At 40.6% G+C, this 12,993-nt stretch overlaps 1 protein-coding gene across 2 annotated transcripts in view; it reads right to left on the bottom strand.

The window, feature by feature from the left end:
• Positions 1-12,993, bottom strand: part of LOC105900912 (adaptor related protein complex 3 subunit beta 2) — a 49,152-nt gene continuing 36,159 nt past the window's right edge. For both annotated transcript variants that reach the window (XM_031563940.2, XM_031563914.2), the window contains 9 exons: positions 9,631-9,817; positions 8,781-8,940; positions 7,740-7,824; positions 7,533-7,639; positions 5,104-5,332; positions 4,685-4,769; positions 4,165-4,262; positions 1,858-1,996; positions 1-525 (listed from right to left, as the gene is read on the bottom strand). In XM_031563940.2, the coding sequence (XP_031419800.1) occupies positions 372-525; positions 1,858-1,996; positions 4,165-4,262; positions 4,685-4,769; positions 5,104-5,332; positions 7,533-7,639; positions 7,740-7,824; positions 8,781-8,940; positions 9,631-9,817 (1,244 nt within the window). In that variant the 3' untranslated portion in view covers positions 1-371. The remainder of the gene's footprint in view (positions 526-1,857; positions 1,997-4,164; positions 4,263-4,684; positions 4,770-5,103; positions 5,333-7,532; positions 7,640-7,739; positions 7,825-8,780; positions 8,941-9,630; positions 9,818-12,993) is intronic.

Below are 12,993 nucleotides of genomic sequence, written 5' to 3'. Positions count from 1 at the left end.
TAATAGGCCGCTGTATCCACAGCTTTTTAAATAGGGTTTATTCAGCTTGCTTTTCATTGAAGGAAGTCAATACATGGCTAGACTTAGAAAGCTGGATAATATTTTCTTATTTCCTCTTTGTCAGTCTTGCCATATACTGTCAATATACAAATTCAACGACACAAACACAAACACAACTTTCAACATCTGGCGAATGGGTCCAGTTCAGGGATGTTAACTAATAATAATTAAATAAAAACGTATAATGTATAATTGACGGCAACCATGTGCTAACCCAGTCAGTCAATACATCTCTAGCACACTACACACCTTATATTTCAGCGGACTACAGGTTGATGGGGGGTTTGATTCTGTGTCTATTGGAAGAAGTTCTACTGATTCAGGGCCTGTAAGATATCCTTCACCAGCATGGTGCCAATCACCATCTTTTCACAATTGACTGTCAGCTGAACTGTACCCTCGTCCGCCTTGGTCACCACGGTAACAAGGACTAGACTGCCACTGGTCATCGTCTTCCCTGCAAACCTGTAGGATTGAGTTGAGGCAGAAGGGAAACAGAAACTAGATTTTTGATAGGTGTACAAAAGTTTGGAAATATAGAAAAGAAGGGGGGAATACAAATATTTAGATACAGTTGGTGGTGCATCCTGGTCACATGGTGGGAGAGGAAAATGTCACTTTGCATTTACAAAAGAACCTGGCCATTTTTAAAGCACATCTGCATTGTCCTTCAGCGAGAGGACGTATGACCAGAACTACTTAGGACCCAACATTACGGACCTGTCGTAGCAAGGATATCTCAGTCACTTCTTCACTTCTTGATTACCTACCTTCATTATACATCGATACACCTATACATTATACAAAATCAATTACAAATGGACAATGCATGTTTTGGCACACATTGAAATATAATTATGGGGATATTCCTTTTCTAAGCTAAACCTTGTGTGTTTTTTGGCGTTATTTCCAAATACAATCTACACCTCACAGTCATTGTATTTCACCCCCTCCACTATGTACATATGCCATACACAATGTCATTAATATCATTGCATTCTTTCTTCACATGTCCTTCTGAACACTTACACTGAATGTGTCCAGTGTCCAGAAGCCGTGTCACAGAGTATTATGTTTTAACACATTAGTGTGAAGAATGGATCAGATTCACTAAGTGTTTAAAAGTAATGGAGAGAATGTTTGACATCTGCTGTGACCAAATCAGTTAGCTTGATTTATTCAAGTTGCTGTCCGGTGAGCTCGAGGTCGATAAGAAAGCACTTAGTCAGTTCAGTCACCTCTAGTGCAGAAAGAATCTTGTAGTTACCACATAAACAAACAGCTGGCTAGTGCTTGCGATGCACACCAGTTCATTCCTATGAAATTCAATTGAATTCAATGGTCTGCCACCGATTTGTAGCTCCCGTTCTGTCATTGCCCCAGTGCTATGGAACATACTGCCTATAGACATCAGGGAAGCCAGCTCGCTTAACATCTTTAAAAGAAAACTAAAAACGTACCTCTTCACATTAGCCTTTAACTAGCTACCACTTCGCACTATATATATATATAAATACTTTTAATTTAATTTAATTTAATTTAATTTAATTTAATTTAATTTAAATCTCTACTGGTGATATTAAGGGGTTAGATTAAATATATCTTTTTTTGCACTATATCTGAGTTATGTTTCTTTGATGTCTATTTTTATGTGCATGTCATTTCTTTGTGCATATTATGTATTTGCTGTAAAGCACTTTGAGCTGCATTCTTTTGCATGAAAGGTGCTATATAAATAAAAGTTTTATTATTATTATTATTATTATTATTATTATTATTATTATTGTTGTCTCTCACCTGCACTCCTTGTCTGAGCCGCATGGAACCCTGCTGACGTTGGCTGCGGATGTGACCCTTTGCACAATGGTGTGGTCATTCTGACACATCGCTCCCAGGACCAGCTTCTCGCTCAGCTCGTTCATTCCCATCAGCTTCCCTGCAAAGAATCACAATCAAAAACAATTCTCCAACATTAAGATTGGAAAGTTGAGTTGTTTCAATTTATGGTTATGGTTATAGTATTTGACAGACGCTTTTGTCCCAAGTCATTTGTGAGGCAATACCTTTGCTTTCAATTTCTACCTGCGACTTATTCTCCTCAATGGAAGCCAGAAAGGCCAATGCATTTATTAAACATAATATTCAATATGATATATATATGGATGTTTGATATTTATTTTAAGAACAATAAGTTGGGGTGCTGGTGAGATAATTCTGTTTGGCTTTATTTAAAAAAATGATTGGCAGACTACTTACTATATGTTATCCCCTGCCCTTCTGCCACAAGACCCCCCCCCCCCCCTTCCTATCTCTACCCGGCCGACCTCAAGCAGATTAGCCGCAGATCTGCTTAATGTTTCTTCCTACCATTTTTATTGTTTTGGCGCTATATAACTATAAAGTGCTGCTTGAAGTCTATACATCACTGAGTAGTTTAGGCCCAGAAAACATATTGGATATGTTTAAAGAATATAAATCGAGTAGGGCTTTTAGATCCATGGACTCAGGTCAGCTGGTAGAGTCAAAACTAAACATGGTGAAGCAGCATTTACCTGCTATGCTCCGTCACAACTGCCAGAATATCTTTAACTGCTATGCTCCGTCACAACTGCCAGAATATCTTTACCTGCTATGCTCCGTCACAACTGCCAGAATATCTTTGACTGCTATGCTCCGTCACAACTGCCAGAATATCTTTGACATGCCCCAAGTGTCTATGATTGAGCTCGAAAACTTGCACTCTATTTTTACTGCATTTTCCTATGAATCTAATTATATTACTGATCTTTTAGTAATGTAAAGGGTAATTTCTTTTCATTATTATTTTATTTATTTAAAAACACTATAATTTAATCTTTTATCGTTTTGCACTCTTAAGCACTTTGTCTTTATTTTTTCCTTTGGATGTTCCTTTCCTTTTATTTATGTAAAGCATATTGAACTATATGAAATGTGATATAAATTAGAAATCACAAAAACGTATAATATAATACAGACATTAGAGTGATTAGCACATTGATCTCAATGGTAGTTTCCTCGGTTAGTGTGTTTAACTCCAGAATGTACACCAAATATGGTCATGTTCCTGCTGTTACTATCTAAATAGAAATAACTGGAAGAATACTAAACCAATATTATATGTACGTCATAAACATGTAATGGCAGAGGTCCACAAGTTGTATCTTGTTACCAAGATCTCATCTTCATTTATACGTCTCAAAATGTTCGATGTGTAGCAACTGTGTGGCATAGACCCCTCTGAGAGCTGCTAATGGCTATACTGTGAGCATGACATGACATACTGTGACCCTGGACATAATCTGTTCCAGCTCCTCCCCTCTGGCAGGCGCTACAGAACTATCTACACAAAAACCACCAGCCACAGGAACAGTTTTTTCCCCCTTGCCGTCACTCTAGTGAACAGTTGACACAGATTATTATATTTTATTATTATATTATATATTATATTTATTTATTATCCTAAACTGTTGCATGCATATTTTTCAGTTTAAGTACATTGAGAGCAATTAAACCCAGGAAAAATTCCTTGTATGTGGAAATGTACTTGGCCAATAAAAGATGATTCTGATTCTGATTCTGATGACTGTCCTGGTCTCTGAGCATCGCTAATGGCAATAGCATTAGCATTAGCATTGGCAATAGCATTAGCACTGTCCTGGTCTCTGAGCGTTGCTAATGGCAATAGCATTAGCATGACACTGTCCTGGTCTCTGAGCGTTGCTACTGGCAATAGCATTAGCATTAGCATTGGCAATAGCATTAGCACTGTCCTGGTCTCTGAGCGTTGCTAATGGCAATAGCATTAGCATGACACTGTCCTGGTCTCTGAGCGTTGCTAATGGCAATAGCATTAGCATTAGCACTGTCCTGGTCCTCTGAGCGTTGCTAATGGCAATAGCCTTAGCATTAGCATTGGCTATAGCATTAGCACTGTCCTGGTCTCTGAGCGGTGCTAATGGCAATAGCATCAGCATTAGCATTGGCTATAGCATTAGCACTGTCCTGGTCTCTGAGCGGTGCTAATGGCAATAGCATTAGCATTGGCAATAGCATTAGCACTGTCCTGGTCCTCACAGTTCTCACCTTGCTCTTTTTTAAACTCATTTTCTGTCATGAAGACTGGCATCATCAGCTCTCCCACTGGAGGCTGAATAGACACAAAGAACTTCCTGGTGTGTGTGCTGTTGAAGTAGAGAAACACACAGTCAACTAGGACATCCAAGGAGGACGTATCAACATCAGCAACAGTTTGCTAGATTGTACAGCCACAGTGTTTACGCGATATACTGTATATTGTATGGGATTTGGCATAGAAAATATTATTGCAGATAAAAAATAGCTGTCAATTATCACCCTGTGACACTGTTCTACCTTCCATTTCCTTGGCAACACCGTGTAGCAAGCTATACATCCAGAGTGGAATGCAAGACATTCAGGTAGCTGGCATGTGATTAGAGTTAGTCTCATCAACAGTTTTAGATTTCCGTTACTGCAGGTTGTTATTGTACAGGACACTTTACAGTAAATACATGACGGTGAATAGCAACATGTCAAGAACAAATTAATGTTAGCGTGCAGTCAGGTCTTTTTAGCGTCTTCTTACCAGAGCTGGAAGTTGGCGGTTTGTGTGGAATCACTGAAATCTATGCCCATGACTACAGTCACAGACCCAGATGGGGGCAACACATCTGAAATACAAACATTAAAGATGGGACAAAGGAACTATATAACAAGGCTTCCGTAAATAAATAAATAGAGTTTGAATGTAATGTTATGCCATTTGACCTTGCATTTACATTTAGTAGACGCTTTTATCCAAAGCGACTTACATATGTGCGACTTACAATGTATACACATTTTTACATTTACACTGATGGCACACTGCACATCAGGAGCAATTAGGGGTTCAGCAACCTTCTGATTACTAAACGACTTCTCTACCTCCTGTACCACTGTCGCCCCTTGCACGTACCACGTCCCTTGCACAATATGATGAATTGCAAAAAATAAGGTCCAACAAACCGATTTCTGGAAACTCTTTCATCCTCATGCCAGACTGGAGCTTGGGCTCCTCCACACGCAGGGCCTTGACCTCTGACGTGGTGTTGTTGGTGAAGTGGAGCTGGACGGCGATCATGTGGGAGTCGGAACCGAAAGGCTGCCTGCTGAAGCAGTACTCCACAGCCAGCCCCTCCCCTTTGATCCGGTGCAGGAGCTCGTACATCTTCAGGGAGCTGGCTGTAGTAACAGTCTGAGGAGAAAGACCACACTTAAAAAAACCCGAGCCTTGAATGAAAAAGACCACACTTAAAAAACCTGAGCCTTGAATGAAAAAGACCACACTTAAAAAAACGGAGTCTTAAATGAAAAAGACCACACTTAAAAAAACAGAGTCTTAAATGAAAAAGACCACACTTAAAAACGGAGCCTTGAATGAAAAAGACCAGAATTATGTGGAGGTTGTATAGTGTGCATGTCAGAGGGATTACAATGGACTCCGCACAAATGCAAACACTTTCTGGCGATAATTATGTTTCCTCTGACCAAAGCGAAGCAGCCTTTTCTGAGCCTTTTTACAGCTTTACTGAAGACGCTTGAGATCTGTGGACACGCCACCTCCTGACCTTCTTCCCAGACAAGTTTGCATCTCTGTCCATTCGGACAAAAGGAAAATCCCTTCCTCGGAAATGAGAGAATCAGGTAGGCCTACTTCCTTGTGCAGCCAGGATTCAGTGAAGCAGAGCAGGCTGCAGTAGAAAAACATCTCTTGTCCATTCTAGTGGTGTTGCCACCTTATTGTTGAGTGACGGTAGGATTTGGCCCCTCTTCCCCTGTGTCTGACTCTCACACCTCCTCTGCTCCCTGTCCTATGTTGCCTAATGGTATGTGTTGAGATGTACCTTAGCCTGTCGAGTACACAATATTGTTATGCTTGTGGTGGTACCATAAGCCTAGGGTGGTTGTGCCGTAAGATTATTTCTGGTATAATGACATTCTAATTGCTCTCAGATTAGTGTTTGCAGAGTTTGTGCTAAATAATAGCATATTATATAGCATACAATTGTATTCACAGCGGCAATGCCAATTGAAATAGTCCCAAGGCGCTTTGCAGAGCCTAGACCCTGACCCTCCTAGAGCCAGCACTGAGGTGACGGGGGCGACGGGGGCGAGGACAAACTCCCTTTTAACAGGAAGAAAACCTTGAGGAGTATCGCAGCTCAAAGGGGGGACCCATCTACTCGGGGCCAGCCGGGTAGAAAGAAAGAAAAAGAGAGGGGGGAGGGGCAGAAGGGAAGGGTGAGAGCTTTCCTCTTTTTTCAAAAAGATAATAAGGGCAATGTTCTTGTCTATGTTCACTAACCTGTCTGCTCATTGCCCGCCAACACTACCCGCTGTTCATTGTTCATTAGTCATTCAACTAACATTGTTCCTCATCATCATAAATGATACTTATACATACATATATGCATGAAGGCGACCTACAAGGATCCCTACTTGGATAACCTACTAGGATAGGTCTGTCTGTCTCTCTGTCTGTCTGTCTCTCTCTCTTCCCCTCAAGCTCTAGACTCCACAGTGGGATGCAGCTGCTGTCTGTCCACCTGTCCTGTCTGTCTGTCTGTCCACCTGTCCTGTCTGTCTGTCCACCTGACCTGTCTGATCTGTCCTGTCTGTCTCTGTCCACCTGTCTGTCTGTCTGTCCACCTGATCTGCACTCACTGCAGCACTTCTGCAAAACTATGATCCATATTTGTCTTCTCTACTTATGCTTTTCTATGTATAATTGAGAGTATATACGCTGCATGTATGCTACTATGTTTACTCCATATTGATGTTGATATGAGTTCATCCTTCTCATCCCTCCCTCAAGCAGATCTTTGAGCTGGGTTCTGCTCAAGGTGTCTTCCTTCTCAATTGGAGTTTTTCCCTCCCACGGGCGGTTCAGGTCTAGGGCTCTATAAAGTGCCTTGAGACAATGTCTATTTAAATGAACTTTAACTGAAAAATGTAATCAATCAATTCATCTATCTAACTAATTTCATTTTATTTTCAAGGAAAAAACTGGTAAAACCTTAATCTTAATCTTTAAATCCAGTTTTAAATAACTTTCTTATCTTTTACTTTGTATTATTTTTTATTTCACTTTTTTTTTTTCAAGCACTGCAAATGCATATCTAGCTATTCATTGGAATTTCAATGTTCTAAAGCCTGTACCTTACTCAGGAGGCCATGTTACACCTTGTGCAGCATCCTAGCCCCGACTTTGACTCCCTGCCCACCACTTAATAAATGTAGTATTTGTTGATTAGGTTAACACCTGAAAAACATCTGTTAATTAAACACCTAGTAAAAAAAAAAACAGAACAATCTTCCAACTTCCAAAACATATACCTCACGAAAGTCTGCAATCTACGATTGGAAGTTGAGTTTCTAAATTCGATTCCACTTACCGCTGAGGACATCATGGTGTCAGTCAAGGACAACCCTTCTAAGTCTGTCACCAAGCTGTTTGATAGAACATTGTTGACTGGAGTAACTTGAGACGTGGTAGGTTCAACTGGAGATGATAATAAGACATGGGTTGGACATATTAATCATTTCATACAGATTGTACTAAGTGCAATTCTCACAGCTAAAACGTTTTCTTTTTTACTCACAGTCATCCAGATCAAGAAGAGACATTTCCTTCTTTTCAACAGTTGTTTTTCTGGTTTGTTTGGAGGGAAGGTTGGGCACAGAGACCTGTGTAAGAGTGTTGATTAAATATTAAATATTATTTTAATACACTTTATTCAATCAAAATGTTGAAATCCTGCTAGAGCAGAAGTGGGCCCTCTCGTCCAAAAGAAATACACCCAAAAATATAGTTTTCTCTTTAGCTGTAAAGATAAACAAAACAGCATTGCCTCTTCTGGGCCCATGGCATGTTCCAGTGGTGTGGAGTTATATTCACCGCAACCCCTGACTGCTCTTTCCCAGTTTGTGTACCCACTGTTTACCCTTGTACGGCCAGGCTCCCACAATGTATACAGAAAGGTCAGTGCAATATCTTTGTATATATCTGATACTGACTCTGGGTAACCACTCTTTGGGTCTGGGCAGGCAAAAAGGACCATTCACAACTGGGTCGATTGTAAAAATGAAGATTTGTCCACCCCTGTCCTAACATCCATACAACACCCCTTTGAAGGATATCCAGACTGTAGTGAATGACTAGTTATAGCTAATAGCTAGTTTTATTTAATACTGCCCAGTTGGTTTCTCCTGTTAGGTATAGTATATAACATCTTAACATTAATAGCTTAACATCTTTAAAAGAAAACTAAAAACGTACCTCTTCACATTAGCCTTTAACTAGCTACCACTTCGCACTATATATATATATATATATAAATACTTTTAATTTAATTTAATTTAATTTAATTTAATTTAAATTAAATTAAATCTCTACTGGTGATATTAAGGGGTTAGATTAAATATATCTCTATAATTATAATTATAATTTTATTTTTTTTGCACTATATCTGAGTTATGTTTCTTTGATGTCTATTTTTATGTGCATGTAATTTCTTTGTGCATATTATGTATTTGCTGTAAAGCACTTTGAGCTGCATTCTTTTGCATGAAAGGTGCTATATAAATAAAGTTTTATTATTATTATTATTATTATTATTATTATTTATATGTTGAGCTCTCACCTTCTTCTTCTTCTTGACCTCTGCCTCAGACTCGGACTCCGGCTCTGACTCGGATTCTGACTCGCTGCTCTCTGATTGGCTCTCGTCCTCCTCATCAGACTCGGATCGGATCTCTTTAGGCTTCTGCAGTATCTTCTGATCCTCTCCGCAGCTCTCCTCACTGCAGCAAAACAATCATACCTTATCAACAATACTTACCCAATGTATTATATCAATTATAACAATGATATTACCAATGTATTATATCAATTACAACGATGATATTACCAATGTATTATATCAATTACAACGATGATATTACCAATGTATTATATCCATTACAACGCTGATATTACCAATGTATTATATCCATTACAACACTGATATTCAGATGCTATTATATCCATTACAACACTGATATTACCAATGTATTATATCAATTACAACGCTGATATTACCAATGTATTATATCCATTACAACACTGATATTACCAATGTATTATATCCATTACAACACTGATATTACCAATGTATTATATCAATTACAACGCTGATATTACCAATGTATTATATCAATTACAACACTGATATTACCAATGTATTATATCAATTACAACGCTGATATTACCAATGTATTATATCCATTACAACACTGATATTACCCATGTATTATATCCATTACAACACTGATATTGAATGCTACTCATAAAGGACCTGGCTGATATTAATGTATTATATCCATTACAACACTGATATTAATGTATTATATCCATTACAACACTGATATTGAATGCTACTCATAAAGGACCTGGCTGATATTAATGTATTATATCCATTACAACACTGATATTGAATGCTATTCATAAAGGACCTGGCTGCGCTCTCTGAAGCAGGGGGTTTCATTTTTCTTTGCACAATCTTCTTTCTCTTCTTTTTTTGCTCCTCTTCCTCAGAGTCAGACTCTTCCTCACTCTCCTCGGACTCGGACCCTGACCCACTCTCCTCCTCACTGCTGCTGCTGCTGCCGCCGCTCTCTGATCCGCTGGCAGAGTCGGATCCTACAGCCAGACGGGTTATTCAACACAGTTCAGTTCAGTTCAGTTCAGTTCAAGTTTATTATAATTTACTCATAAACAGCATTTATCAGTAATGAAATTCTTTGTGCTCAATGTCCATTCAACTTAGAGAATAAATAAATGGAGAATGGAGTATCCAGCATAAATAAATAAATAAATAAATAAATACTGGAGAATGGAGAAAAAGGGTAGGAAAAAGAGAAAAAAATTGTAGTGCAAAAAGATATTTCAAGGACAGTTCAGCATCCTGATGGCATGTGGGTAAAAACTATCCCTGTATCTGCTGGTACGGGACCTTATACTCTTGTATCGCCTTCCAGAAGGCAGGAGGGAGAAAAGACTGTGGCAGGGATGACTAGGGTCAGAAATGATCCGCTTGCAACACAGTGTGAGCAATGAGAGTGGAAAAGTTCTCAGTAGATGAAGTTAGCAAGAGATGGAACAGCCACCCCGTGGGGAAAAACCAATTCCAGTTACCATAGTAACCCCTGCACCTACTGCATTGACTGTACGATCATTTTTATTTTATTTCTTATTTTGATGATTAGTCAAAAGTATTTCATTGTAAATGTATGTCAATTGTTAATTATGTAATTACAAAAAAGTAATTGTGTGGTTCACTGGACCACAAACAACTTGAAAAACTAAAGGGGTTGAAGGGGAATCAAGCATTTTGGAAAGCGGACAGTCTTTAATGGAAACCCCACTCCACACATACGTATGTCATTTATGTAATGTATGTAATGTACTGTGTAAGAAACATAATACAATGTATTTTATATGTATACACCAATTTCAGTGGGCGGGGCGTGTATCACTTCACCAGCTGTCTGTCAGAGAGATCCCCTAGTTAACAAGTGGCTTTAGCTTTAACTTTAGCTTGCAGCGTTAGCTAGTTCGTAACAACCTAACATTAGTCGGCCAACGATTGCTAGTTGTATAATGGTTATGGTTAGGGTTATTGTACTTAAAAGATGCTTTTGTTTAAAGCGACTTACAAAAACATATTTCAAAAATGGGCAAAAGGAGAAAATTAAGGTAATCTTTCACCAATGTTGTAAAATGGTGCGGCTCCTTTAAGAGCCGCACGTACAGGGTGAGCGTGTCAGAGCGAGGAAGAGAGGTGATGCTTAGAAATGGTTCTAGATATAGCGACCGGAGCAAAATGTATGTGCTGTAACAGTATTTCAGTGTGCAAAGAATAAATCATCAAGAAAGAATACAGTGGGCAGTGATTTGCTAACCAGCAGCAGAGAGAAAGAAAAGGGAATTAACCCCGAAGTTATAAACTGTTAATACTTCGGCCCTGGAGCATTGAATACAGTCTCCCCTGCAATCTCCAACTACGGTCAGAGACAGACAGAGCAGGAAAGGTTAACACTGGCGACCCAGATGGGACAGAGAAATACAACGATATCTGCTGTGGTAAGCACACTGTGAAAATAACCGGTGAGATAAACCGGAGCAGTTAGCATAACAGTACTGTTTTCCCATACAACGTTAGAACGTTAGCCAAGATGGCAGCCTCCAGTCAGCGCCTCGTGACTGAACGTAAACAAAGTTTACATGGGAAAGTGACCACCCACTCCACCCGTCCAATGTCATTCACTGCAATGGAGGAAGTTGAAATAAAAACTGACTGTTTGCACTTGAAAAATGAATATGACTGGCTCGATAACCTTTTCTCATGCGATGGGCAGACTGATGTGTTAACAAGAAATGCAAGTGAAACATGTGATATACCCATCAGGCCACTCAAGTTATCAGACACTAACCCGTTTAAAGCTGACTATAGAGACTATGGGACTGATGTGACTGATGTGAGATGTAAAGAACCATGCTCACACATGCATAATCATGGTGGTTACACCCCGGCAGTGCCATTAATTCCCACTGTTGCAACTCCCAGCATGAACCCCTTTGCCACTGCTCACTCAGGGAGTTACATTCATAGCACTCCAGTCTCCTGTCATCCCACGGGCCCACAGTCGCATAGCCCTTATGGCAATTCACTCAAGAATGTTAATAATGCAGCAATGCCATTACAGCCCCCTCTCCCCATATATGAGCCACATAAGTCACGTGTACGCCGGCCTTGTTCTATACGCCACCACGCTTCCTCTGAGAGTGAGGATGAGTATGACTCCAGGGAAAGAATCCCCACCCTGCGTCCTGGCCAGTATGAGGGTACTACCCCGTGGAGGGAATTCCTGCACCGGTTTGAGAGCTGTGCGAAGGCGAACCGCTGGACTGAAGAGACCAAGGGCATTCAGTTAAAGTTCTGCCTGGTGGGTGCAGCAGGGGCCATTGTCCACAGGAACCCACGGTCAGCTCAGTGGGATTACAGCCGCCTGGTGGAGGAGGTTGAAATTGCCTATGGCCCATCCTCAGAGCATGCCGCTGCAGTGGCTATCGAGTTGAGACAGCGTGTCCGCAAACCAGGTGAATCTCTCCATCTGTTAAGGGATGACATATATGAAAGGGTGTCCGTGGCCTACAGTGACAGGACTGAAAAAGAGCAAGATGGCATAGGTGTAGAAGTTTTCACTCATGCTATAGGGGATACACAGATAGTGCAGAAGTTGTTGGAGAAGCGGCCCCACACACTAGCCCAAGCCTACGACATTGCCCGTCGTTATGAAACCACCAAGCGGGCAGCGTCACATGTCACCAGCTTCACACATACAGGGGTACGTGGTTTGTCTGAGCAAAAGCCCCGTACAGCTGTGGTGAGGGAAGGAGGAGATGCGGATGTTGTAGAGGCTGCCCCGGAAGCGAGTTTCAAATCAACAACACCTGAGCGCCAGCGCTTGTCAGCCTCGCAGAAAGGATATAAGGATTTTAAGTGGGAAGAAATTCGCTGTCATAACTGCTCTGGAATTGGCCACATGAAAAGAAATTGCCCTTCTCCAAGGAAGACTACCAGGAGTCAACCGCCAGCTGTTCTCCGGCACAGCCTCGAGCCCACTGTGCTTCACTTTAGAACCCACAGTCAAGAAATGAGCATTCATCTGAAAATCAATGAGTTAGATGTCTGTGCTGTGCTAGACAGTGGGGCACGGAAGAGTGTGCTGCCCTTGCATCACTACAATGCCATCCACCCTGACGTCCGAACCCCACTTCAACCATCAGCTGTGAAGACGTTGCTGGGTGTTGGG

Source organism: Clupea harengus, chromosome 3 (assembly GCF_900700415.2).
Source record: "Clupea harengus chromosome 3, Ch_v2.0.2, whole genome shotgun sequence".
Lineage (NCBI taxonomy): Eukaryota > Metazoa > Chordata > Actinopteri > Clupeiformes > Clupeidae > Clupea > Clupea harengus.
This window is presented reverse-complemented; position numbering and strand designations above follow the sequence as displayed.